The sequence below is a fragment of the Salvelinus alpinus genome, chromosome 15 (genome assembly GCF_045679555.1).
Source record: "Salvelinus alpinus chromosome 15, SLU_Salpinus.1, whole genome shotgun sequence".
Classification (NCBI taxonomy): domain Eukaryota; kingdom Metazoa; phylum Chordata; class Actinopteri; order Salmoniformes; family Salmonidae; genus Salvelinus; species Salvelinus alpinus.
In genome coordinates, this window is record NC_092100.1 from 5345229 (window position 1) to 5372998 (window position 27770).

General features: G+C 48.6%; 1 protein-coding gene across 1 annotated transcript in view; it reads right to left on the minus strand.

Annotated features, from left to right (window-relative positions):
• crocc2 (ciliary rootlet coiled-coil, rootletin family member 2) overlaps positions 1-27770 on the minus strand; it is a 167917-nt gene that overhangs the window by 1783 nt on the left and 138364 nt on the right. The window contains exons 24-35 of the mRNA XM_071342349.1: positions 25074-25232; positions 24386-24611; positions 24115-24248; positions 23654-23774; positions 23148-23311; positions 22439-22632; positions 21013-21118; positions 20334-20474; positions 7251-7400; positions 4217-4420; positions 2521-2652; positions 1564-1743 (exon numbers count right to left, since the gene is read on the minus strand). Of these exons, the coding sequence (XP_071198450.1) occupies positions 1564-1743; positions 2521-2652; positions 4217-4420; positions 7251-7400; positions 20334-20474; positions 21013-21118; positions 22439-22632; positions 23148-23311; positions 23654-23774; positions 24115-24248; positions 24386-24611; positions 25074-25232 (1911 nt within the window). The remainder of the gene's footprint in view (positions 1-1563; positions 1744-2520; positions 2653-4216; positions 4421-7250; positions 7401-20333; positions 20475-21012; positions 21119-22438; positions 22633-23147; positions 23312-23653; positions 23775-24114; positions 24249-24385; positions 24612-25073; positions 25233-27770) is intronic.

The window sequence follows — 27770 nt, forward strand, 5'->3', positions numbered from 1 at the left end:
CAGAGAGACAGAGGGACAGAAAGACAGAGAGACAGAGAGGGACAGACACAGAGAAGGACAGAGACATAGAGGGACAGACACAGAGAGGGACAGAGACAGAGAGGGACAGAGACAGAGACATAGAGGGACAGACACATAGAGGGACAGAGACAGAGACATAGAGGGACAGACACATAGAGGGACAGAGACAGAGACAAAGAGGGACAGACACAGAGAGGAACAGAGACAGAGAGGGACAGAGAGGGACAGAGAGACAGAGAGGGACAGAGAGACAAAGAGGGACAGAGACAGAGACAAAGAGGGACAGACACAGAGAGGAACAGAGACAGAGAGGGACAGAGAGGGACAGAGAGACAGAGAGGGACAGACACATAGAGGGACAGAGACATAGAGGGACAGACACAGAGAGACAGAGAGGGACAGACACAGAGAGGGACAGAGACAGAGAGGGACAGAGAGACAGAGGGACAGAAAGACAGAGAGACAGAGAGGGACAGACACAGAGAAGGACAGAGACATAGAGGGACAGACACAGAGAGGGACAGAGACAGAGAGGGACAGAGACAGAGACATAGAGGGACAGACACATAGAGGGACAGAGACAGAGACATAGAGGGACAGACACATAGAGGGACAGAGACAGAGACAAAGAGGGACAGACACAGAGAGGAACAGAGACAGAGAGGGACAGAGAGGGACAGAGAGACAGAGAGGGACAGAGAGACAGAGAGGGACAGAGAGGGACAGAGAGACAGAGAGGGACAGAGAGACAGAGAGGGACAGAGAGACAGAGAGGGACAGAGAGACAGAGAGGGACAGAGAGGGACAGAGAGGGACAGAGAAGGACAGAAAGACAGAGAGGGACAGAGAGACAGAGAGGGACAGAGAGACAGAGAGGGACAGAGAGGGACAGAGAAGGACCGAAAGACAGAGAGGGACAGAGAGACAGAGAGGGACAGAGACACAGAGAGGGACAGAGAGGGACAGAGAAGGACAGAAAGACAGAGAGGGACAGAGAGACAGAGAGGGACAGAGAGACAGAGAGGGACAGAGAGACAGAGAGGGACAGAAAGACAGAGAGGGACAGAGAGACAGAGAGGGACAGAGAGGGACAGAGAAGGACAGAAAGACAGAGAGGGACAGAGAGACAGAGAGGGACAGAGAGGGACAGAGAGACAGAGAGGGACAGAGAGACAGAGAGGGACAGAGAGGGACAGAGAGGGACAGAGAGACAGAGAGGGACAGAGAGGGACAGAGAAGGACAGAAAGACAGAGAGGGACAGAGGGACAGAGAAGGACAGAGAGACAGAGAGGGAAAATGTGTGAATCTCAAAGGTTTTCCTCGTTCCTTTTCCCCCTCATCTCTTACTCAGTTGGAGGGAAGCCAGCTCTCATTGCTTCTCACTGACGTTTAGAAGAGATGGCGGGGAGAGAACAGAGGAAAGAGAATGCAAGGAATGAAGATGCAACCAATAACAGCACTGAGATCCAACCACTGAGATCCAACCAATAACAGCACTGCCATGACCTGCAGGAGTCTCCCCCCCCAGTCAGACCCAGTACCTGCTCCTCCAGGACTGTGACCCTCTGACGATGCGCTTTCTCCCTGGTCTCCAGAGCCCTCTCCACCTGTAGCTGCGTGGCCCTCAGCCTCTCCGTCTCCAGGTGCATCTCCTGACGATGGTGGGACGTCACCTCCAGGAGGTGCTGAGCGTGGGACCGCTCCAACTGGGACATCTGGGCCTGAAGGACACAGGACGTAACGGGTTTAACGCCACTCAACACACTCGGTGTCTCCACGGAGCTGGAGGTCAGTTCGTAAGAGCGTGGCACAAGCAACTTAAATGTTTTCTGGTTTGTCACTGTGAAGTAGGTTGGGGTCGAAAGCATCTGCAAAGTGGACAAAACATTAGGAACACCGGCTTTTTCCGTGACACAGACTGACCAGGTGAATCCAGGTGAAAGATATGATCCCTTATTGATGTCACTTGTTAAATCCACTTCAATCAGTGTAGATGAAGGGGAGGAGACAGGTTAAAGAAGGATGTTTAAGCCTTGAGACATGGATTGTGTATGTGTGTCATTCAGAGGGTGAACGGACAAGACTAAAGCTTTAAGTGCCTTGGAACGGGGTATGGTAGTAGGTGCCAGGGCCACCGGTTTGTGTCAAGAACTGCAACGTTGCAGGGTTTTTCACACTCAACGGTTTCCTGTGTGTATCAAGAATGGTCCACCACCCAAAGGACATCCAGCCAACTTGACACAACTGTGGGAAGCATTGGAGTCAACATGGGCCAGCATCCCTGTGGAACGCTTTCAACACCTTGTAGAGTCCATGTCCTGATGAATTGAGGCTGTTCTGAGGGCAAAAGGGGTGCAACTCAAAATTACGAAGGTGTCCCTAATGTTTTGTACCCTCAGTGTATATTTGCTTCATTCTAAACTGCAGATATCAGTAATGATTTCTGACTGATCTCCTTGTCGTGGCGTCTGTCCTATCACCAGTCATCGCCTTCCCACCTGTAGTGTCTGCATCTCTAGCTGCCGGTGGTTGACTTCTTGCTCCAGGCTGAGTACTGTCTGTCCCAGCTGTTCTCTCTCTCTGGCTGCTGTTGTTGCCTCCTCCTCCCGCCGCAACCTGTCCAACTCCACCTGACGCACGCACGCACACACACACACACACACACACACACACACACACACACACACACACACACACACACACACACACACACACACACACACACCCAGCACAAACACACACACACACACACACACACACACACACACACACACACACACACACACACACACACACACACACACACACACACACACACACACACACACACACACACACACACACACACACACACACACACACACACACACACACACACAATTGTTCTCTGAGGTTTTGGTCTCTCCACAGTAGATATGCTGCCCATTTGATCAGTTCAACCACCTCAAGTGGCAGCTTAGAATTAATCTACAATCTAAGTTTATTCTAATTATTTTTAATTCATTGAGCAACAGGTTTAAAATAAATTGAGGTTTTAAAGTGAAAACGGAAATTAGATTAGAGGAAGGATTTCATTTAACTAGGATTAATTTAAAACTAGGTTTAAAATTTGGTGCAACAAGATTAATAGATAAACCTTGATTTAACCCAGTTTAAGAGAGAGAGGTAGAGAGAGGTAGAGAGAGGTAGAGAGAGGGAGAGAGAGGGAGAGAGAGGTAGGGAGAGGGAGAGAGAGGGAGAGAGGTAGGGAGAGGGAGTGCTACCTCACTTGCTTTGGCGAGAGTGTTAGACACATGTTTCGCCATGCCAGAGGTAGAGAGCGCCCTTGAGATTGAGATTGAGATTGAGATTGAGAGAGAGGTAGAGAGAGGGAGAGAGAGAGAGAGAGCGAGGTAGGGAGAGGGAGAGAGAGGGAGAGAGAGGGAGAGAGAGGTAGGGAGAGAGGTAGAGGGAGAGAGAGAGAGAGGGAGCGCGAGAGGTAGAGAGAGGGAGACGAGAGACAGAGAGAGCGAGAGAGAGGTAGAGAGAGGGAGAGAGAGGAGAGGTAGAGAGAGGGAGAACGAGAGGTAAGAGAGGGAGAGAGAGAGAGAGAGAGAGCGAGAGGTAGAGGGAGGGAGAGAGACGGAGAGCGAGAGAGAGAGATAGGGAGAGGGAGGAGAGAGAGGGAGAGCGAGAGGTAGAGGGAGAGAGAGACGGAGAGCGAGAGAGAGGTAGGGAGAGGGAGAGAGAGGGAGAGCGAGAGGTAGAGAGAGGGAGAGAGAGGGAGAGAGAGCGCGAGAGGTAGAGGGAGAGAGAGACAGAGAGCGAGAGAGAGGTAGGGAGAGGGAGAGAGAGGGAGAGAGCGTAGAGAGAGGGAGAGAGAGAGAGAGGTAGAGAGAGGGAGAGAGAGGGAGAGAGAGGTAGAGAGAGGGAGAGAGAGGGAGAGGTGGTGCTGGTGTGGGGTGGTGCGGGAGATAACACCCAAGATTTAACGCAGAAAGCAAGCATGTAGCGGACGCCGCAAGGCTGTGTTTGACCACGGGTGACATGCTAGCAACATGCCACTGTGGCAATTTACCTCTGCTTAGCTCACGGTGATGATTCTGACGAGCATGCCTCGCCGCAGGTCGGCAATGAAGGCAAGCCGATAGCTTCAGCATGAATCATCCTGAATGTGGCTGAACGTTCAGCCACAAGAAGACCCCTTTGACTCACCTTCTCCAGAGTCTTCCTGAGTGAAGCCTTGTCTTTCGCCAGACGGGCCAGCAAGTTCTCCAGCTCTGCCCGCTCTCCCTCCATCTTCTTCAGGGTGCTGTGGAGGCCAGACAACCTCTGCTGGAGCTCTTCCCTGTCCTTCTGCTGTAGCGTAGAGCTGTCCTGGGCAGCGAGCTCTGCAGACTCCTGCCTTTGCTTCAAGGTCTGTATGAGGAACAGTCAAAACTTCAACATTTTACAGTGTCCCTCTATGTCATTATTAACATGGGTCCCTCTGGCCATTAGCCCCCCTCATCTACTTCAGAGTCCTCTGGCCACTAGCCCCCCCTCATCTCCTTCAGAGTCCTCTGGCCACTAGCCCCCCCCCTCATCTCCTTCAGAGTCCTCTGGCCACTAGCCCCCCCTCATCTCCTTCAGAGTCCTCTGGCTACTAGCCCCCCCTCATCTCCTTCAGAGTCCTCTGGCCACTAGCCCCCCCTCATCTCCTTCAGAGTCCTCTGGCCACTAGCCCCCCATCATCTCCTTCAGAGTCCTCTGGCTACTAGCACCCCTCATCTCCTTCAGAGTCCTCTGGCCACTAGCCCCCATCATCTCCTTCAGAGTCCTCTGGCCACTAGTCCCCCCCCACCTCATCTCCTTCAGAGTCCTCTGGCCACTAGCCCCCCTCATCTCCTTCAGAGTCCTCTGGCCACTAGCCCCCCCCCCCCCCCTCATCTCCTTCAGAGTCCTCTGGCCACTAGCCCCCCTCATCTCCTTCAGAGTCCTCTGGCCACTAGCCCCCCCTCATCTCCTTCAGAGTCCTCTGGCCACTAGCCCCCCCTCATCTCCTTCAGAGTCCTCTGGCTACTAGCCCCCCCCCCCCCCTCATCTCCTTCAGAGTCCTCTGGCTACTAGCCCCCCCTCATCTCCTTCAGAGTCCTCTGGCTACTAGCCCCCCCTCATCTCCTTCAGAGTCTTCTGGCCACTAGCCCCCCCTCATCTCCTTCAGAGTCCTCTGGCCACTAGCCCCCCTCATCTCCTTCAGAGTCCTCTGGCTACTAGCCCCCCCCCCCCTCATCTCCTTCAGAGTCCTCTGGCTACTAGCCCCCCCCCCCCCCTCATCTCCTTCAGAGTCCTCTGGCCACTAGCCCCCCCTCATCTCCTTCAGAGTCCTCTGGCCTCTAGCCTCCCCCTCATCTCCTTCAGAGTCCTCTGGCTACTAGCACCCCCTCATCTCCTTCAGAGTCCTCTGGCCACTAGCCCCCCTCATCTCCTTCAGAGTCCTCTGGCTACTAGCCCCCCCTCATCTCCTTCAGAGTCCTCTGGCCACTAGCCCCCCCCCCCTCATCTCCTTCAGAGTCCTCTGGCTACTAGCCCCCCCCCCCCCTCATCTCCTTCAGAGTCCTCTGGCCACTAGCCCCCCCCCCCTCATCTCCTTCAGAGTCCTCTGGCTACTAGCCGCCCCCCCCCCTCCCCCTCATCTCCTTCAGAGTCCTCTGGCTACTAGCCCCCCCCCTCATCTCCTTCAGAGTCCTCTGGCCACTAGACCCCCCTCATCTCCTTCAGAGTCCTCTGGCCTCTAGCCTCCCCCTCATCTCCTTCAGAGTCCTCTGGCCACTAGCCCCCCTCATCTCCTTCAGAGTCCTCTGGCTACTAGCCCCCCTCATCTCCTTCAGAGTCCTCTGGCTACTACCCCCCCTCATCTCCTTCAGAGTCCTCTGGCTACTAGCCCCCCCCCCCCTCATCTCCTTCAGAGTCCTCTGGCCACTAGCCCCCCTCATCTCCTTCAGAGTCCTCTGGCTACTAGCACCCCCTCATCTCCTTCAGAGTCCTCTGGCCACTAGCCCCCCTCATCTCCTTCAGAGTCCTCTGGCTACTAGCCCCCCCTCATCTCCTTCAGAGTCCTCTGGCTACTAGCCCCCCCCCCCCCTCATCTCCTTCAGAGTCCTCTGGCTACTAGCCCCCCCCCCCCCTCATCTCCTTCAGAGTCCTCTGACCACTAGCCCCCCCTCATCTCCTTCAGAGTCCTCTGGCCACTAGCCCCCTCCCCCCCCTCATCTCCTTCAGAGTCCTCTGGCCACTAGCCCCCCCTCATCTCCTTCAGAGTCCTCTGGCCACTAGCCCCCTCCCCCCTCATCTCCTTCAGAGTCCTCTGGCCACTAGCCTCCCCCCCTCATCTCCTTCAGAGTCCTCTGGCCACTAGCCCCCCCCCTCATCTCCTTCAGAGTCCTCTGGCCACTAGCCCCCCCCCCTCATCTCCTTCAGAGTCCTCTGGCCACTAGCCCCCCTCATCTCCTTCAGAGTCCTCTGGCTACTAGCCCCCCCCTCATCTTCTTCAGAGTCCTCTGGCCACTAGCCCCCCTCATCTCCTTCAGAGTCCTCTGGCCACTAGCCCCCCCCCCCCCCCCCCTCATCTCCTTCAGAGTCCTCTGGCCACTAGCCCCCCTCATCTCCTTCAGAGTCCTCTGGCCTCTAGCCTCCCCCTCATCTCCTTCAGAGTCCTCTGGCTACTAGCACCCCCTCATCTCCTTCAGAGTCCTCTGGCCACTAGCCCCCCTCATCTCCTTCAGAGTCCTCTGGCTACTAGCCCCCCCCTCATCTTCTTCAGAGTCCTCTGGCCACTAGCCCCCCCTCATCTCCTTCAGAGTCCTCTGGCCACTAGCCCCCCTCATCTCCTTCAGAGTCCTCTGCCACTAGCCCCCATTACCTTCTTCAGAGTCCAGGTCTGTTTCTCCAGCTCTGAGGCCCGTAGGTCAGTGTCCTCCTGCGTCCTCTGGCCACTACCCCCCCTTACCTTCTTCAGAGTCCAGGTCTGTTTCTCCAGCTCTGAGGCCCGTAGGTCAGTGTCCTCCTGCGTCCTCTGGCCACTAGCCCCCCTTACCTTCTTCAGAGTCCAGGTCTGTTTCTCCAGCTCTGAGGCCCGTAGGTCAGCGTCCTCCTGCGTCCTCTGGCCACTAGCCCCCCTTACCTTCTTCAGAGTCCAGGTCTGTTTCTCCAGCTCTGAGGCCCGTAGGTCAGTGTCCTCCTGCGTCCTCTGGCCACTACCCCCCCTTACCTTCTTCAGAGTCCAGGTCTGTTTCTCCAGCTCTGAGGCCCGTAGGTCAGTGTCCTCCTGCGTCCTCTGGAGGTTCTGGATCCTCTCAGTCAGGGAATGGTTGTGTCTCTTACTGTCAGACAGGGCTTTACGCAGCTTATCAACACGCTCCTATAGGAACACACACTATTAGACAGGGCTTTACGCAGCTTATCAACACGCTCCTATAGGAACACACACACTATTAGACAGGGCTTTACGCAGCTTATCAACACGCTCCTATAGGAACACACACTATTAGACAGGGCTTTACACAGCTTATCACACACGCTCCTACACGACACACACACTATCACACAGCACACTACACAGCTTATCACACACACTCCTACAGCACACACACACTATCACACAGGGCTACACACAGCTTATCACACACACTCCTACAGGACACACACACTATTACACAGGGCCTCATGCAGCATATCCAGACACGCTCCTATAGAAACATACACTGCCAGACAGGGCTTCACGCAGCGAATCAACACGGTCGTGTAGGATTCCTACACTACCAGACAGGACTTCACGCAGCGAATCAACACGGTCGTGTAGGATTACACTACTATTCGACAGAGACTTTACGCAGCAAATCAACACGGTCGTGTAGGATCACACTACTATTCGACAGAGACTTCACGCAGCAAATCAACACGGTCGTGTAGGATTCACTACACTACCAGACAGGACTTTACGCAGCAAATCAACACGGTGCTGTAGGATTCACTACACTACCAGACAGGACTTCACGCAGCAAATCAACAGGCTGCTGTAGGAATTCACTACTATTAGCCAGAGACTTTACGCAGCGAATCAACAGGCTGCTGTAGGATTCACTACACTACCAGACAGGACTTTACGCAGCAAATCAACACGGTCGTGTAGGATTCACTACATTCACAGAGACTGTCCCAGAAATCCAGGTGCTGTACGGAGTCTTACACTCCACACGACTTCCTACAGAAATCACAGGCTGTGAGGATTCCTGGCATTCACAGAGACTTCCCAGACACACTCCAGGTGTGAGGATTCACTACATTGCCAGACAGGACTTCACGCAGCGAATCAACACGGTCGTGTAGGATTACACTACTATTCGACAGAGACTTTACGCAGAATATCAACACGGTCGTGTAGGATTACACTACTATTCGACAGAGACTTCACGCAGCAAATCAGCACGGTCGTGTAGGATTCACACACTATTCGACAGAGACTTCACGCAGAAATCCAGGTGTGAGGATTCCTACATTCCAGAGACTTCCCAGAAATCCAGGTGTGAGGATTCCTACACTCCAGAGACTTCCCAGAAATCCAGGTGTGAGGATTCCTACATTCCAGAGACTTCCCAGGAATCCAGGTGTGAGGATTCCTACATTCCAGAGACTTCCCAGAAATCCAGGTGTGAGGATTCCTACATTCCAGAGACTTCCCAGGAATCCAGGTGTGAGGATTCCTACATTCCAGAGACTTCCCAGAAATCCAGGTGTGAGGATTCCTACATTCCAGAGACTTCCCAGAAATTCAGGTGTGAGGATTCCTACATTCCAGAGACTTCCCAGAAATCCAGGTGTGAGGATTCCTACATTCCAGAGACTTCCCAGAAATCCAGGTGTGAGGATTCCTACATTCCAGAGACTTCCCAGAAATCCAGGTGTGAGGATTCCTACACTCCAGAGACTTCCCAGAAATCCAGGTGTGAGGATTCCTACGTTCCAGAGACTTCTCAGAAATCCAGGTGTGAGGATTCCTACATTCCAGAGACTTCCCAGAAATCCAGGTGTGAGGATTCCTACACTCCAGAGACTTCCCAGAAATCCAGGTGTGAGGATTCCTACACTCCAGAGACGTCCCAGAAATCCAGGTGTGAGGATTCCTACGTTCCAGAGACTTCCCAGAAATCCAGGTGTGAGGATTCCTACATTCCAGAGACTTCCCAGGAATCCAGGTGTGAGGATTCCTAGTGTAGCTTTCTGCTTGGAAATCCCAGAAATCCTGAGAACCTGTCACGCCCTGGCCTTAGTATTATTTGTTTTATTTATTATTTTAGTTAGGTCAGGGTGTGACATGGGTTATGTGTGTATTTTGGGGTATTATATGGTAGAGCGGGGTGTTGGTTGTAGTGTATGGGTTTGTGTTGAGTGTATGTATCTAGCTGTGTCTATGGGTGTGTGTAGTTTTCTAGGAAAGTCTATGGTGGCCTGAATGGGTTCTCAATTAGAGACAGCTGGTTTCTGTTGTCTCTGATTGGGAGCCATATTTAGGGTAGCCATAGGCTTTCGTTTGATGTGGGTAATTGTCTATATATGAACGTTTGTAGCCTGTGTATGTGCACTACGTTTATTAGCTTCACGGTCGTTTATTGTTTTGGTTAGTTTGTAAGTGTTTTTGTTTCGTTTTTTCCTTCTTCTCAATAAAAGGAAGATGGCTTATTTTCCAAATGCTGCGTTTTGGTCCGTCTCTCCTCCACACGATCGTGACAGAATTACCCACCAACATCGGATCAAGCGGCATGTAAAGCGACAACAGGACCCACCTACACAGGATTCTTGGACATGGGAGGAGATACTGGATGGTAAGGGACCTTGGGCACAACCGGGAGAATATCGCCTCCCTCGTGAAGAGCTGGAGGCAGCGAAAGCCGAGAGGAGGCGATATGAGGAGGCAGCACGGAAGCAAGGCTGGAGACCCGTGAGTAATACCCAAACATTTCTTGGGGAGGGGCTCATGGGGAGTGTGGCGAGTCCAGATGGGAGATCTGCGTCAACTTCCCGTGCTACCCGTGAGGACTCTAAGAGGGAACCTGAGCCAGTCGGGCTGATATTGGAGGTGAGCAATGGGAATGATACAGAGACTGTTAAGGATTTATTGGGGAGGTTGGAAGAGAGTGAAATGAGGGAGCTGCTGTGTTGGTGCGTGAGGCACAAGATCCACCCGACAGAGCGTGTGCGGGATGTGATGTTACCTGAGTCAGCTCTCCATGCTCGTCCTGATGTGCGTGCTAACCGTCTGGGAATGACAGTCCCACGAACCAGGCCTCCTGTACGCCTCCCTAGTCCTGCACCTCCTGTATTAGCCCCACGTACTAACTCTCCTGTGACAGTCCCCAGCCCAGTACAACCAGTGCCTCCTCCACGCACTAGCCCTATGGTGCGTGTCTCCAGCCCTTTACCACCAGTGCCTAAACCACGCACCAAGCTTCCTGTGTGTCCCCAGAGTACTGTGCGTCCTGTTGCTGCTCCCCGCACTAGCCCTGAGATGCGTGTCCCCAGCCTGGTACCACCAGTTCCGGCACCACGCACTAGGCCTAATGTGCGTCCCCAGGGTCCAGTATGCCCTGTTCCTGCTCCCCGCACTAGCCCTGAGATGCGTGTCCCCAGTCCGGTACCACCAGTTCCGGCACCACGCACTAGGCCTAATGTGCGCTCCCAGGGTCCAGTATGCCCTGTTCCTTCTCCCCGCACTAGCCCTGAGATGCGTGTCCCCAGCCCGGTACCACCAGTTCCGGCACCACGCACCAGGCCTACAGTGCGCCTCAGCCGGCCAGAGTCTGCCGTCTGCACAGCGATGCCTGAACTGCCCGTCTGCCAAGCGCCATCTGAGCCATCCGTCTACCCAGCGCCATCTGAGCCATCCGTCTACCCAGCGCCATCTGAGCCATCCGTCTACCCAGCGCCATCTGAGCCATCCGTCTGCCCCGAGCCATTGGAGCCGCCCGTCTGTCCCGAGCCGTCAGGGCCGTTCGTCAGTCAGGAGCCGCTAGAGCCATTCGTCAGACAGGATCTGCCAGAGCCGCCAACCAGACAGGATCTGCCAGAGCCGCCAACCAGACAGGATCTGCCAGATCCGCCAGCCAGCCATGTGCAGCCAGATCCGCCAGCCAGCCATGTGCAGCCAGATCCGTCAGCCAGCCGTGAGCGGCCAGATCCGTCAGCCAGCCATGAGCGGCCAGATCCGTCAGCCAGCCATGAGCAGCCAGATCCGTCAGCCAGCCATGAGCAGCCAGATCCGTCAGCCAGCCATGAGCAGCCAGATCCGTCAGCCAGCCATGAGCAGCCAGATCCGTCAGCCAGCCATGAGCAGCCGGATCCGTCAGCCAGCCATGAGCAGCCAGATCCGTCAGCCAGCCATGAGCAGCCAGATCCGTCAGCCAGCCATGAGCAGCCAGATCCGTCAGCCAGCCATGAGCAGCCAGATCCGTCAGCCAGCCATGAGCAGCCAGATCCGTCAGCCAGCCATGAGCAGCCAGATCCGTCAGCCAGCCATGAGCCGTCCAGCCAGGATCCACCAGAGCCGTCCAGCCAGGATCCGCCAGAGCCGGCCAGCCAGGATCAGCCCTTCAGTCCGGAGCTGCCGTACCTCGGTCCGGAGCTGCCCCTTAGTCCGGTACTGTCCCTTAGTCCGGAGCTGCCCCTTAGTCCGGAACTGCCCCTTAATTCAGTGGGGTTAATGTGGAGGGGGGTCATTTGGAGGAAGCTAAGGAGGCGGTTAGTGACTGTGGTGGGGTGGGGACCACGACCAGTGCCGGAGCCGCCACCGTGGAGGGAGGCCCACCCAGACCCTCCCCTAGACTGTGTGCTGGTGCGCCCGGAGTTCGCACCTTAAGGGGGGGGTTATGTCACACCCTGGCCTTAGTATTCTTTGTTTTCTTTATTATTTTAGTTAGGTCAGGGTGTGACATGGGGAATGTTTGTGTTTTATCGGTTTTGGGTGGTTATATGGTAAAGGGGGTGTTGGGTGTAGTGTATGGGTTTGTGTTGAGTGTATGTGTCTAGCTGTGTCTATGTTGGTGTAGTTGTCTAGGAGAGTCTATGGTTGCCTGAATGGGTTCCCAATTAGAGACAGCTGATTTCTGTTGTCTCTGATTGGGAGCCATATTTAGGGTAGCCATAGGCTTTCGTTTGATGTGGGTAATTGTCTATATATGAACGTTTGTAGCCTGTGTATGTGCACTACGTTTATTAGCTTCACGGTCGTTTATTGTTTTGGTTAGTTTGTAAGTGTTTTTGTTTCGTTTTTTCCTTCTTCTCAATAAAAGGAAGATGGCTTATTTTCCAAATGCTGCGTTTTGGTCCGTCTCTCAACCATACGATCGTGACAGAACCAGGTGAATTTGTGGAACGTTTCAGTATTTGTGCTCAACATTGTTTGGGAATGATCGTGTACGCGGTGAAGTATTGGTTAGTTGAAATGGTAAATGCATGTGGACGGGAACGTCTCAATTCAATCCAATCACTTTTCCATCATATACACCACCAGTCAAAAGTAATTTATACACTACCAGTCAAAAGTAATTTATACACTACCAGTCAAAAGTAATTTATACACTACCAGTCAAAAGTAATTTATACAGTACCAGTCAAAAGTTTGGACACATCTACTCATTCAAGGAGTTTTTCTATTTTTTAAAACTATTTTCTACATTGTATAATAATATTGAAGACATCAAAACTATGAAATAACACATATGGAATCATGTAGTAACCAAAAAAAGCGGTAAACAAATCAAAATATAGTTTAGATTTTTTCAAAGTAGCCACCCTTTGCCTTGATGACAGCTTTGCGTCGTGCCTAAGAACAGCCTGTAGCCGTGGTATATTGGCCATATACCACCCCCACCCTGGGCGTTACTGCTTAATTATATACACTATATACAGTATATACTCATATCCTCTGCCTATAATACCTATATTTCATGTATTCTGTCTTTGAGCTGTTCTTATCTAATGATGTTCTGTGTTATATTATTCTGTATTTTGTTTCATGTTTTGTGTGGAACCCCAGGAAGAGTAGCTGCGGATTTTGCAATATCTAATGGGAGATCCTAATAAAATACCAAAATATCAAATGCTATAATATTTTAAAAACAAAAAAAACTAAGTTTTAAAGAAAGAATAGGCATTGGTTTTGAAGCCGAAAAAGAAAAGGACATTCACATGAGCACCTAGTTTAGCTGCAGCTGGCCCAGAACAGAGCAGCACGTTTTACTCTTCATTGTAATCAGAGGGCTGATATAAATACTATGCATGCCCAGTCTCTCTTGGCTGAGAGTTGAGGAGAGACTGACTGCATCACTTATTTTTATAACAAAACATTAATACATTCCAAATAGTTTGCATAGTCAACTTACACACAGCTCTGACACACACAGTTACCCCACCAGACATGCCACCAGGGGTCTATTCACAGTCCCCAGACCCAGAACAAAGTCGAGAAACATACAGTATTATATAGCGCCATGATTGCATGTAACTCACTAACCCCCCCCCTACTTCTCATATTGCTCATATAAACACCGTTACCTGGTTTAAAAAACACCTCACGGCACAATATCTCTCCCCTATTTGACATAGATCGTTTGTATTGATTTGTAAGCTACGTTGGGTTATTTTTTGAATTGATGTTGATCTGTCCTTGAGCTGTTCTTGTCTATTAATGTTCTGTATTTTGAGTCATGTTTTGTGTGGAACGCCAGGAAGAGTAGCTGCTGTTTTCGCAACAGCTACTGGGAGATCCTAATAAAATACCATTCTCTACTAAGGTTCTCCAGCACACAGCTTTGACCGGCTACAGCAGCCATGTTGGTATTGTACATCAAACGACGTGTAGGCAGGTTACTGAGGATTCAAACCTCCTCAGCCTAATTCATACTCTTCAGAGGGATAATGGACAGTGTCCTTACAGTGTCCTGCTATTCAAATTATGCATATATTATATATATATATATATATATACATATAAAATATATATTTTTGTTGCATCATCATCTTTATTTCAAAAAATAAATACAAAAAAAAGAACTTAAATTTAAGCTACACAATTATTTTGACAAGAGGTAATGAACTGTCCATTGATCAGCACAGCAATTGATAAAACGGAAGTGTTACGCTCGTTGTTGTAAGGATGGTCAGACCAAGATGCAGCGTGGGGTAGGTTAATCTTTTTTTATTTATAATGATAACCGGCACAAACACGAAAGAGTAACAAAACGAAACGTACAGCTTTGTAGGGCTAAAAAAGCAACAATACAAAATCAAGATCCCACACACAACAGGTGGAAAAAAAGCTGCCTAAATATGATCCTCAATCAGAGACAACGATAGACAGCTGCCTCTGATTGGGAATCATACCAGGCCAACATAGAAATACAGAAACTAGAGTACCCACCCTAATCACAAACCCGACCTAACCAAAATAGAGAATAAAAAGGCTCTCTAAGGTCAGGGCGTGACAGCAAGTGGTTTTGAGCTTAATTTAAATATATTACAAAGGTAAACTAACAGTTACAGGGATCAGGAATGCAGACAGGCTTTATATATCTGAGCTACTATGTCCAATACAACACCACCTGTTGTTATGTTGGGCATTTACTGACCCAACAATGTTTTTATTATGATATATTGCTAAAATAAAGGTTTAAGGAAATACAGGCATGTACCACATTACTACAAGACAAAACAGCTCCATCAAGCCTGATGGTCTCGGGAAGGATAAAAGCATTCATTTAATTTTAAAAGGTAGCGTAGTGGGAAAATGTCCTCCTGTGGTGTGAAAATGTAGTAACTGGCTAGATGACTACAGGAGAGATTACACAATGTAACTGGCTAGAAGACTACAGGAGAGATTACACAATGTAACTGGCTAGATGACTACAGGAGAGATTACACAATGTAACTGGCTAGAGGACTACAGGAGAGATTACACAATGTAACTGGCTAGAAGACTACAGGAGAGATTACACCATGTACCTGGCTAGAGGACTACAGGAGAGATTACACAATGTAACTGGCTAGAAGACTACAGGAGAGATTACACAATGTAACTGGCTAGAGGACTACAGGACAGATTACACAATGTAACTGGCTGGAGGACTACAGGACAGATTACACAATGTAACTGGCTAGAAGACTACAGGAGAGATTACACAATGTAACTGGCTAGAGGACTACAGGAGAGATTACACAATGTAACTGGCTAGAGGACTACAGGAGAGATTACACAATGTAACTGGCTAGAAGACTACAGGAGAGATTACACAATGTATCTGGCTAGAGGACTACAGGAGAGATTACACAATGTAACTGGCTAGAAGACTACAGGAGAGATTACACCATGTAACTGGCTAGAGGACTACAGGAGAGATTACACAATGTAACTGCCTAGAGGACTACAGGAGAGATTACACAATGTATCTGGCTAGAGGACTACAGGAGAGATTACACAATGTAACTGGCTAGAGGACTACAGGAGAGATTACACAATGTAACTGGCTAGAGGAGAGATTACACAATGTAACTGGCTAGAGGACTACAGGAGAGATTACACAATGTAACTGGCTAGATGACTACAGGAGAGATTACACAATGTAACTGGCTAGAGGAGAGATTACACAATGTAACTGGCTAGAGGACTACAGGAGAGATTACACAATGTAACTGGCTAGAGGACTACAGGAGAGATTACACAATGTAACTGGCTAGAGGACTACAGGAGAGATTACACAATGTAACTGGCTAGAGGACTACAGGAGAGATTACACAATGTAACTGGCTCGAGGACTGCCACTGGACATAGAGATGGTCCAGTGGCAGGAGGACATTAACAAGCCCATAGAGACGGTCCAGAGGGAGGAGGACATTAACAAGCCCATAGAGACGGTCCAGAGGGAGGAGGACATCAACAAGCCCATAGAGATGGTCCAGAGGGAGGAGGACATCAACAAGCCCATAGAGATGGTCCAGAGGGAGGAGGACATCAACAAGCCCATAGAGATGGTCCAGTGAGAGGAGGACATCAACAAGCCCATAGAGACGGTCCAGATGGAGGAGGACATCAACAAGCCCATAGAGATGGTCCAGAGGGAGGAGGACATTAACAAGCCCATAGAGATGGTCCAGAGGGAGGAGGACATCAACAAGCCCATAGAGATGGTCCAGAGGGAGGAGGACATCAACAAGCCCATAGAGATGGTCCAGTGGGAGGAGGACATCAACAAGCCCATAGAGATGGTCCAGTGGGAGGAGGACATCAACAAGCCCATAGAGATGGTCCAGAGGGAGGAGGACATCAACAAGCCCATAGAGACGGTCCAGTGGGAGGAGGACATCAACAAGCCCATAGAGACGGTCCAGTGGGAGGAGGACATCAACAAGCCCATAGAGACGGTCCAGTGGGAGGAGGACATCAACAAGCCCATAGAGATGGTCCAGAGGGAGGAGGACATCAACAAGCCCGTAGAGATGGTCCAGTGGGAGGAGGACATCAACAAGCCCATAGAGACGGTCCAGTGGGAGGAGGACATCAACAAGCCCATAGAGACGGTCCAGAGGGAGGAGGACATCAACAAGCCCATAGAGATGGTCCAGAGGGAGGAGGACATTAACAAGCCCATAGAGATGGTCCAGAGGGAGGAGGACATCAACAAGCCCATAGAGATGGTCCAGTGGGAGGAGGACATCAACAAGCCCATAGAGATGGTCCAGAGGGAGGAGGACATCAACAAGCCCATAGAGATGGTCCAGAGGGAGGAGGACATCAACAAGCCCATAGAGATGGTCCAGTGGGAGGAGGACATCAACAAGCCCATAGAGATGGTCTAGTGGGAGGAGGACATCAACAAGCCCATAGAGACGGTCCAGAGGGAGGAGGACATCAACAAGCCCATAGAGATGGTCCAGTGAGAGGAGGACATCAACAAGCCCATAGAGATGGTCCAGAGGGAGGAGGACATCAACAAGCCCATAGAGATGGTCCAGAGGGAGGAGGACATCAACAAGCCCATAGAGATGGTCCAGTGGGAGGAGGACATCAACAAGCCCATAGAGATGGTCCAGAGGGAGGAGGACATTAACAAGCCCATAGAGATGGTCCAGTGGGAGGAGGACATCAACAAGCCCATAGAGATGGTCCAGTGGGAGGAGGACATCAACAAGCCCATAGAGATGGTCCAGAGGGAGGAGGACATCAACAAGCCCATAGAGACGGTCCAGTGGGAGGAGGACATCAACAAGCCCATAGAGATGGTCCAGTGGGAGGAGGACATCAACAAACCCATAGAGATGGTCCAGAGGGAGGAGGACATCAACAAGCCCGTAGAGATGGTCCAGTGGGAGGAGGACATCAACAAGCCCATAGAGACGGTCCAGTGGGAGGAGGACATCAACAAGCCCATAGAGATGGTCCAGAGGGAGGAGGACATTAACAAGCCCATAGAGATGGTCCAGAGGGAGGACATCAACAAGCCCATAGAGATGGTCTAGTGGGAGGAGGACATCAACAAGCCCATAGAGATGGTCCAGTGGGAGGAGGACATCAACAAGCCCATAGAGATGGTCCAGTGGGAGGAGGACATCAACAAGCCCATAGAGATGGTCCAGTGGGAGGAGGACATCAACAAGCCCATAGAGATGGTCCAGTGAGAGGAGGACATTAACAAGCCCATAGAGATGGTCCAGTGGGAGGAGGACATCAACAAGCCCATAGAGATGGTCCAGTGGGAGGAGGACATCAACAAGCCCATAGAGATGGTCCAGAGGGAGGAGGACATCAACAAGCCCATAGAGATGGTCCAGAGGGAGGGGGACATCAACAAGCCCATAGAGATGGTCCAGAGGGAGGAGGACATCAACAAGCCCATAGAGATGGTCCAGAGGGAGGAGGACATTAACAAGCCCATAGAGATGGTCCAGAGGGAGGAGGACATTAACAAGCCCATAGAGACGGTCCAGAGGGAGGAGGACATTAACAAGCCCATAGAGATGGTCCAGAGGGAGGAGGACATTAACAAGCCCATAGAGATGGTCCAGTGGGAGGAGAACAGCTAGGTGGCTAACGTTAGCTAGGCTAGGGGTTAGGGTTGGGAGTGAGGTTAAAGGTTTAAGTTTAGGAGTTACGTTAAAGGGTTTTAAGGTTAGAGCTAGGGGAAGGGTTAGCTAACATGCTAAGTAGTTAAAAAGGAGTAAGTAGTTGAAACGTTGGTAATGCTAAGTTGTCCATGACTCGAACATTCAACTTTTGGGTTGCTAGACATTTGCATTATACACCCATGCTTCCACCCCGACCAACCACCCTCGTTTTGGCCTTAAAATAAAAAAAAATCAGATTTCTGAAGTAAATCTCTATCTGTAATGTAAATGTTATAGAAGTGTCCAGATTATTGCTTGTTGTCGATTTGTTTTTTGAGAAACATACCCCGGCCGTGATTCACTTCCTCATTGCTCGTTGTACAGTATCAGGGCACGGAAAATAGAAAAAGAAGCTCTAAAAACACCTAAATACGTACTTTTAGAAATGGACACTCTCTCAGTATAGTGATATAGGTCAAGGACATTCACTAGTTTATTTGTGCTCATTTGTTAGTGCTCCGATTACACGCAAGAGTCTAGATCAGCAGTGTACACGTGATGACTTCAGCTTTATGCAAAAAAACCTATCTTGAGAAAATATAGCCTGGCAGCTTTGCTCGCATGCTGGTTAACTACCTAGCCAAAGTTAGCGCTCATCTGACTGGTATAACGCTACGTTAGCTAGCTAGCTATCTAACTAACTGCTCAAAACAAAACCACATTCATTGGCTAGCTACATTTATTTGCCTGTGAGTTAGCTAGCTAACTTTAAGCTGACTGGTGTTAGCTAGCTACAGAGGCTAGCTGCTGGACTTTGTACAAGCAAGCTAACGTTAGCTACGTAACATTAACTAGTTAGCTACCTAGCTAATCAAAAATATCTGTTTGCATTTAATGGTTAACCTCAACTTGAATAACAACATATAGCTAGCTATATACAGAGGCTTCGGTTTGTTCCGTACACATCTTATGACTGGCAGCATGGTGCAAGCAGCTGGGTCGTTGCCGAGCAACCAACCTATTGTTAGAACTCTGAGTTTCGGCTAAAAAAGCATTGTCAGAAATGCTACAAAATGGTAGCTCATCATTGGTTCTTAACGGACAGGAATTAGAATGTGAGAGTGATAAATTATACATTTAATAAAAAACGACAAACTTAGTCAATACTGTATTTTTTTAAGTCCAATGGTCACTTTATGGACGCTATAGTCTCTTTTTAATCCGACGTCTAGGATTTGAGCTAAATTGGCGCGAGAAATATATTGCTAACGACCCTGATAAAAAAGAAAAAGAGGCAGAGACTTTTCAGTTTGTAGCTTTTTATTGGCTGACAGGACCTGAGCAAAATAAAATAGATTTATACAGAGAGTTGTAGTGTTTTTGTTTGCACAGCATATTTGAAGCAGCAGCCCTCAACCCAGGTCTTTAAGGCTCTCCTGAGGAACTCGGGGAAAATTAATGAGCTCATCGCGCCATTTGGGGGACCGAGTCCCAAATGGCACCATTATGTCCTACACAGTGCACTACTTTTGACCAGAGCCCAACGGGGCTATATAGGATATAGAGTATCAATTGGGACAAAGCCATGATCCTTCAGGTCCTTAAGGGCAGCAAAGGTAAATAAAATAAAAACTTGAATCTGAAAAAAGGTTCCGTACTGTAACTGAACTGTAAATCAAACTGCAGTAATGGAGGGTTTTTTAAGATTATTTCATTTTATTTTCATGAAGTTTCAATTCGAAACGTCTGTGTTAGGTGGGGTGGAAAAACATGTACGTAATGTATAATGTGTATACACTAAGTTTCAATGATGTGAAGGGTTTTTAAAACCCTTTCCAGGAATATTAATTTTGGAGTTCAAATCACTCATTTAAAAGAGGACCTCTTCAACCATGCACAGACTATACCTGCAGGTGGGTTGGGGTTTGGTGACAGACATTGCATTCCAAATGGCACTGAATATTTAGTGCACTACTATATAGGGGATAGGGTGCAGGACCCTGGCCCTGGTCAATGCACGATATAGGACCATGAAACTCAACTCTGGACCTTTCTTCATTGTTTCCCTGTAATCACCTGGTACTACAGGTGTGTGCAATGAATTACCAGGTAGAACAGAAAACCAACAGGCTCCAGACCTCGTAGGGTCAGAGTTGAACACAGGGAATAGTAGGGTGCCATTTGGGACTCAAACTGTCCCTACCTGCATGATCCTTCGGTCCTGGTCTGAGACGGTGAGAGCCTTTTGTAGCTGGGAGGTCTGCTCCTGCACGGCTCCTACAGTGGCACTACTGTCACTGAGAGAGGTGGACAACCCCTGGAGCTGCTCTCTCAGCTGGCCCTCCTGGATAGAGTGACGGAGGGATGGGTGGATGAAGGGAGGGCGGGGTGGGATGAAGGGAGGGAATGAGGGAGGGAGGGAGGGGTGGAGGGAGGGTGGGCAGAGATTGGTGGGTGGGTGGATAAATGTATTAACTAACAAGGATAACACAATAAAGTCAATTACTTATTTCCACAGTGGTGCCTTTCCTGCAGTCAAACGACCAAAGCGCCCTCTAGTGGTCTCATGGGTGGAATGTTATTACAATTTTTAATACATCATTAAATCCGGTGTTTCTATGTCAAAATATTTTGTTATATTTCAGTCTTCTGTCATACTGTCTTCTGTACTATATCTGACATGGTACAGGAGTCTTCTTTTAAGTCCATAACCATTTGTGTGAGGTGTATACTTTGGCTTTAAAGTAGATTTGTTTAAGACTACCACGAAACACTCTGTGTGACCCTTATTTAGCCCACTGCAGTAAAATGTTATAACGCTCCGTCCATAAAGGGGACATTATCAGAAGCAGAACATATGCACGGTCCAGTACAGTACATACCTGGAGCTCAGCCCAGGCCAGGGCCGTAGCCAGCCGCTCCTCGTTCACCCTCAGCCCAGCCGCCCGGTCCTCAGTCACCCCCAGCTCTCTCCTCAGCTCCGCTAGCCTTTTCATTGGATTTATTTGACCATTTAAAAAAACACAATTCAACAACCCATTTGGATACAATGGATTTAAAATGATTGAGGATAACAACAAAAAAACATTTAACGTAGATTTCCCCCTAAATAAACAGACCCAAAAGTAATATATTTTTCATTTGATTTTTCATTTGGCCATGTTCTGTTATAATCTCCACCCGGCACAGACAGAAGAGGACTGGCCACCCCCCAGAGCCTTGTTCCTCTCTAGGTTTCTTCCTAGGTTTTGGCCTTTCTAGAGAGTTTTTCCTAGCCACCGTGTTTCTACACCTGCATTGCTTGCTGTTTGGGGTTTTAGGCTGGGTTTCTGTACAGCACTTTGAGACATCAGCTGATGTACGAAGGGCTTTATAAATACATTTGATTTGATTTGATGGCCATACAAACAATTAGTAATAATACTGGATAGTTTTAGAAAGTTCTGGAACTCAACTTTCTGATAGAAATAGTTATACATTGCTGAGGTGTACTCACTTTGGAGGACATAAGCTCAAGGACATAGTACAAATATTATGAAAATATTAAATATCATATATGATGCAGTCCCTATTTAACAAAAGTGGGGGGGGGGGGGGCTTGAAATTAACTAAAATTATCAAGTATAAAGTATAGTGACAATCAAAATAACTTATTATAATAATTCACCTTTCTTATACCTGTAAAATAAATATGAACCAACTTAGTGACCAGACTTTTCTGCTAAACGTCCTCTGAGAGACGCACAATCACCATTCAAATGTGCGCAGGACTCGTCCGTCTGACCAAGACAAAGTGGTCTTGTTTCAAATCTACACATTTTTTTTAATTGACTTTTTTTCATGTTGAGAGCTCTAAATCCATCCGAGAACATCACAGTGAAACTACTATTGTTGCATTTGCTAGACTCTCTCGTTGCATATGCTCACAGACACAGGAAATTGTCTGGATAGGCCAGAAATGTGTGACATGTCGCTTCCTATGCAAATTAACGATTTCCTGTGTCTGTGAATCTCACAGCTGTGCTTGCAATAGTGTATATGAATGGGGACAACCAGCGCTTTTAGGGAGTGTAAAGCAACTGATGTTGCGCCATTCACAGAGCGTGTCGTACACAGAAATATCAGTCGGAACTGATTCAGAACCGCTCAAAGTTCCCTAACGTTTAACGGACTTAACGTTTTAAGAGGATTTATTATTTCCATCGTGGTCCTCTTGTTTTGGCTGACAGGAAAAGGCTTCCCTGATAGTGATAACTATCACGTAACAATAATATAAACACCAGATGATAAATACAGGAAAACAATGACCTCTCCCCCAGGGCTGCCACCTCTCCTTCCAGCTCGGCTGTCCTCCGCTGTGCCCGCTGCAGCTCTCCCTCTAGGGTCCTCTGGGCGAGCTCCAGACGAGATGCCCGGCTTTCCGCTGTCTCCAGGGCCTCCTTCAGCCTCCGACGCTCCCCCTCACAACGAGCCTCCCCGGCCAGGGAACGATCCAGCTTCTCCTGGAACTCAGACAGTCAGTCAGCCAGCCAATCAGTCAGTCAGCCAATCAGTCAGTCAGTCAGTCAGTCAGCCAATCAGTCAGTCAGTCAGTCAGTCAGCCAATCAGTCAGTCAGTCAGTCAGCCAATCAGTCAGTCAGTCAGTCCGTCAGTCAGTCCGTCAGTCAGTCAACACTCAGTCAACACTCAGTCAGACAGTCAGTCAGCCAGCCAGCCAATCAGTCAGTCAGTCAGTCCGTCAACACTCAGTCAGTCCGTCAACACTCAGTCCGTCCGTCAACACTCGGTCAGTTTAGTCAGTCAATGGTCAGTCAGTCCGTCAGTCAGTCAGCCATTCAATAAAATCACAAAGTCAGTCAATCAATCAATTAACCAATCAATGAAACGTAACATTTGTCACGTTGTGTCCCCAGACCCCCATCCGTGCTCAGTCAATAAATATCAAAGGAAAGGAACATAGAATATTAAACAGCGTTGGGTTGGATCTCTCTCTCAGCCCGGTTATCTTAACGGTACCTGCAGTGTCCTACTATTAGCTTCAGCGGTCTGCAGACTGGTCTTCAGTTTAACTCCTTCCTCTGCCAGGCTCTTCCTGTCCCTGTCCCCTCGCCGTGTCACTTCCTCCTGCAGAGAGAGGGAGGTCTGAGCCCCGTATAGCTGCTCCAACACCTCTCTCTTCCCTGGTAAACACACAGACAGAGAGATCTGAGCCCTGTACAGCCTCTCCCTTCCCTGGACAACACACAGACAGAGAGATCTGAGCCCTGTATAGCTGCTCCAACACCTCTCTCTTCCCTGGTAAACACACAGAGACGACCCACTACACAATACAAATAAAGTCTCCTTTTTTTTTTTTTACCATTTCTGAGCATCTATTTAGATACTCCCATATGCCATTGGTTTGCTCCCGGATTTCAGTTTGTATTGACTGCTATGTGGATGGAAATAAACCTCAACTTGACCTGAAACACAGTACCATTCGGTCCTCAAAATGTGTACGGTATCAGGCCTTGCTCTCTCACCCTCCTCCAGGCCCTTCAGGGCTTTGGTCAACTGTTGCAGCCTAGTGCCTGACTTGTCCTGGCTGGTCTGTAGCTCAGCCACTTGCCGGGTTAGACTGGTCACTTGGGCCTTAGCTTCATCCTGCAAGGGGAGAGGAACCGACCCTTTAGTCGCTCATTAACAACGTGATCACGACGTAGATTCAAAAGCAGCCTATGGTTCTATGAAAAGCATTTACAGAAAATTATTTCATGCGATAATATTGCGATGATTTGACTGTTTTATGCGGGAAACGATTGGTCAAATTTGCAATCCTCGCATAATATGCAGGGATTGTTGATTTAGCTATAAATACAAAACAATTGCGATCGTGGAATCCTGGAAGGACTGGACAATACTCTATCAGTACTGAGGACATCTTCTGTGCTAGTTCCTGCTTTAAAAGTACTGAGTGACGCTACAGCCACACATGTCACAGTACCCTGTGTCTCTTTGTGTCTTTGAGTTCCTGGTGGAAGTCCCTGAGAGCGTTCTGTACCGCGTCCACATCCAGCTCCCCCTCATCACTACAGGATAGGAAGGACACACGACCTCTCTGGGATGTGCTGGTTTCACCTGTTACATTTAGAGATGCACACCACTGAGACACTGATTTTTTTATTTTATTTACATTATTATTTTATGTTATGTTAGCGTAACACCAGAATCACTGTCATTAGCAGTCATTACAAAGACCATCATGACCATCATACCCTTCACAGGTGAGCGACTTCTCCAGGGGGAGAGGCTGCGTCCTCTGGACCCAGGGGTCTGTGAGCGTCCGTTGCGGCCAATCCCGAGGGTTCGTCTCAGGGCAGAGGTCAGCCCGACCAGCCTGTGCTCCAGCTCCCTGCGTTGGGCTTCCCCGTGTCCTAGCTGCTCCTCCAGCCCTTGAACACGGCCATCTGCCAGGCTAACACGCAGGGTGAGCTCCCTTACCTGGGGAAGGGTTGGGAACCACGGGGGCTCTGTGGTTAGCATTGGAGGTCACACAACAAAGTGTTGCATTGTGGTTGTTAGAGACCAGTTGCTGTGGGTTGATGGGCGAGACCAGAGAACTAGTATAGACCAGAGAACTAGCCAAACGTGTCGATAGGGTAAGTCATATTTCATTGAACGTAACAAAACAGACACTTGTTTTCAATAAACCCAATGATGGATAGTTCATGGATACCATCGTTGTGAGGAATATGACGTGTTTAGAGTGGGGGAAACCCCTCTGCACATGTGCAGATACTTGGCTAATGCTAATGGCTAATGGCTAATGCTGTTGCTCTTCATCTGTGTATCGTAGCTATCTAGTATACAACTGCGCGCCGCTATAGTTAGCATGATGGCTAAGTGTGACATGTATTCCTATGGGAAATGCTAACTCGCCGTCTTAGTAATACGTATCTTTACCTGAGTAGACTGCTCCTCTAGCGCCACCACTAATTTTGAGGTCTCTTCGCAGTGGAGGAGGAGACTCTGTTGAAGCCCCGCCTCTCTCTCCGCTAGCACTTCCCTCATCTGACACGCCGCGTCCTCCAGCTCCAAAATACGACGCTGCAGCCCGGAGGCCTGATGGAGGGATACAGGAAATAGAGAGAAGAGAGGGGCATTATGGGAAGGATTTTTAGACATTGTCTAAATGCACTTGAAATACTTTTTATAACTACAAATGAAAAGCTGAAAAAAGTAAAAAATGTGGCAAGGCATTAACTGTTTTTCCTGAATGAAAAAAATATTTTATTTGGGGCAAATCCAATACAACACATTACTGAGTACCACTCTTCATATTTTCAAGCATGGTGGTGGCTGCATCATGTTATGGGTATGGCTATAATCGTTAAGGACTGGGGAGTTTTTCAGGATAAAAAAGAAACAGAATAGAGATAAGTACAGGCAACATCCTAGAGGAAAACCTGGTTCAGCTTCCCACCAGACACCGGGAGATGAATTTATCTTTCAGCAGGACAATAACCTAAAACACAAGTCAACACTGGGTTTGCTTACCAAGAAGACGGTGAATGTTCCTGTGTGGCAGAGTTACAGTTTTGACTTAAATCTGCTTGAAATTCTATGGCAAGACTTGAAAATGGTTGTCTAGCAATGATCAACAACCAATTTGACAGAGCTTTTAGAATTTAGAAAAGAATAATGGGCAAATGAGTATCAATCCAGGTGTGGAAAGCTCTTAGAGACTTACTGTTGCTGTCAAAGGTGATTCTAACATGTATTGACTTAGGGGGTTGAATACTTATCTAATAAAGATATATTAGCATTTTATTTTTTATACAGTGAATTTGGAACCTTGACTTTTTCCTAATTTTGTTATGATGAGGAAAACAATCTATACCAATCACCGCATTCTATAACAATCACCACATTCTTATTGGCAGACTCAACAGCCTTGGTTTCTCAAATGACTGCCTCGCCTGGTTCACCAACTACTTCTCAGACAGAGTTCAGTGTGTCAAATCGGAGGGCCTGTTGTCCGGACCTCTGGCAGTCTCTATGGGGGTGCCACAGGGTTCAATTCTCGGGGCGACTCTTTTCTCTATATACATCAATGATGTCGCTCTTGCTGCTGTTGATTCTCTGATCCACCTCTACGCAGACGACACCATTCTGTATACTTCTGGCCCTTCTTTATACACTGTGCTAACTAACCTCCCGACGAGCTTCAATGCCATACAACTCTCCTTCCGTGGCCTCCAACTGCTCTTAAACGCTAGTAAAACTAAATGCATGCTTTTCAACCGATTGACAACTACAAATACCTAGGTGTCTGGTTAGACTGTAAACTCTCCTGCCAGACTCACATTAAGCATCTCCAATCCAAAATTAAATCTAGAATCGGCTTCCTATTTCGCAACAAAGCCTCCTTCACTCATGCCGCCAAACATACCCTCGTAAAACTGACTATCCTACCGATTCTTGACTTCAGCGATGTCATTTACAAAATAGCCTCCAACAATCTACTCAGCAAACTGGATGTAGTCTATCACAGTGCCATCCATTTTATCACCAAAGCCCCATATACTACCCACCACTGCGACCTGTATGCTCTAGTCGGCTGGCCCTCACTACATATCCGTCACCAAACCCACTAGCTCCAGGTCATCTATAAGTCTTTGCTAGGTAAAGCTCCGCCTTATCTCAGCTCACTGGTCACCATAGCAACACCCACCCGTAGCACGCGCTCCAGCAGGTATATTTCCCTGGTCATCCCCAAAGCCAACACTTCCTTTGGACACCTTTCCTTCCTGTTCTCTGCTGCCAATGACTGGAACGAATTGAAAAAATCTCTGAAGCTGGAGTCTTATATCTCCCTCTCTAATTTTAAGCATCAGCCGTCAGAGCAGCTTACCGATCACTGTACCTGTACACAGCCCATCTGTAAACAGCCCACCCAACTACCTCATCCCCATATTGTTACTTATCCTCTTGCTCTTTTGCACCCCAGTATCTCTACTTGCACATCATCATCTGCACATCTATCACTCCAGTATTAATGCTCAATTGTAATTATTTTCACCTCTATGGCTTATTTATTGCCCTCCTCCCTACTCTTCTACATTTATTTACACTGTATATAGATCTTTCTTTTTTTCTTTTCTTTTATTGTTATTGACTGTACGTTTGTTTATGTGTAACTCTGTGTTGTTGTTTTTGTCACACTGCTATGCTTTATCTTGGCCAGGTCGCAGTTGTAAATGAGAACTTGTTCTCAACTGGCCTACCTGGTTAAATAAAGGTTAAAATAAAAGAAATAAATCAAATATACACAATACCCCATAATGACAAAGCAAAAATTGTTTTTATTTTGTTTATGCTAATTTATATATATTTTTAAACTGAAATATTACATTTACATAAGTCTTCAGACCCTTTACTCTCAACCCGGCACAGCCAAAAGAGGACCGGCCACCCCTCAGAGCCTGGTTCCTCTCTAGGTTTCTTCCTAGGTTCCTGCCTTTCTAGGGAGTTTTTCCTAGCCACCGTGCTTCTACACCTGCATTGCTTGCTGTTTGGGGTTTTAGGCTGGGTTTCTGTACAGCACTTTGTGACATCAGCTGACGTAAAAAGGGCTTCATAAATACATTTGATTGATTG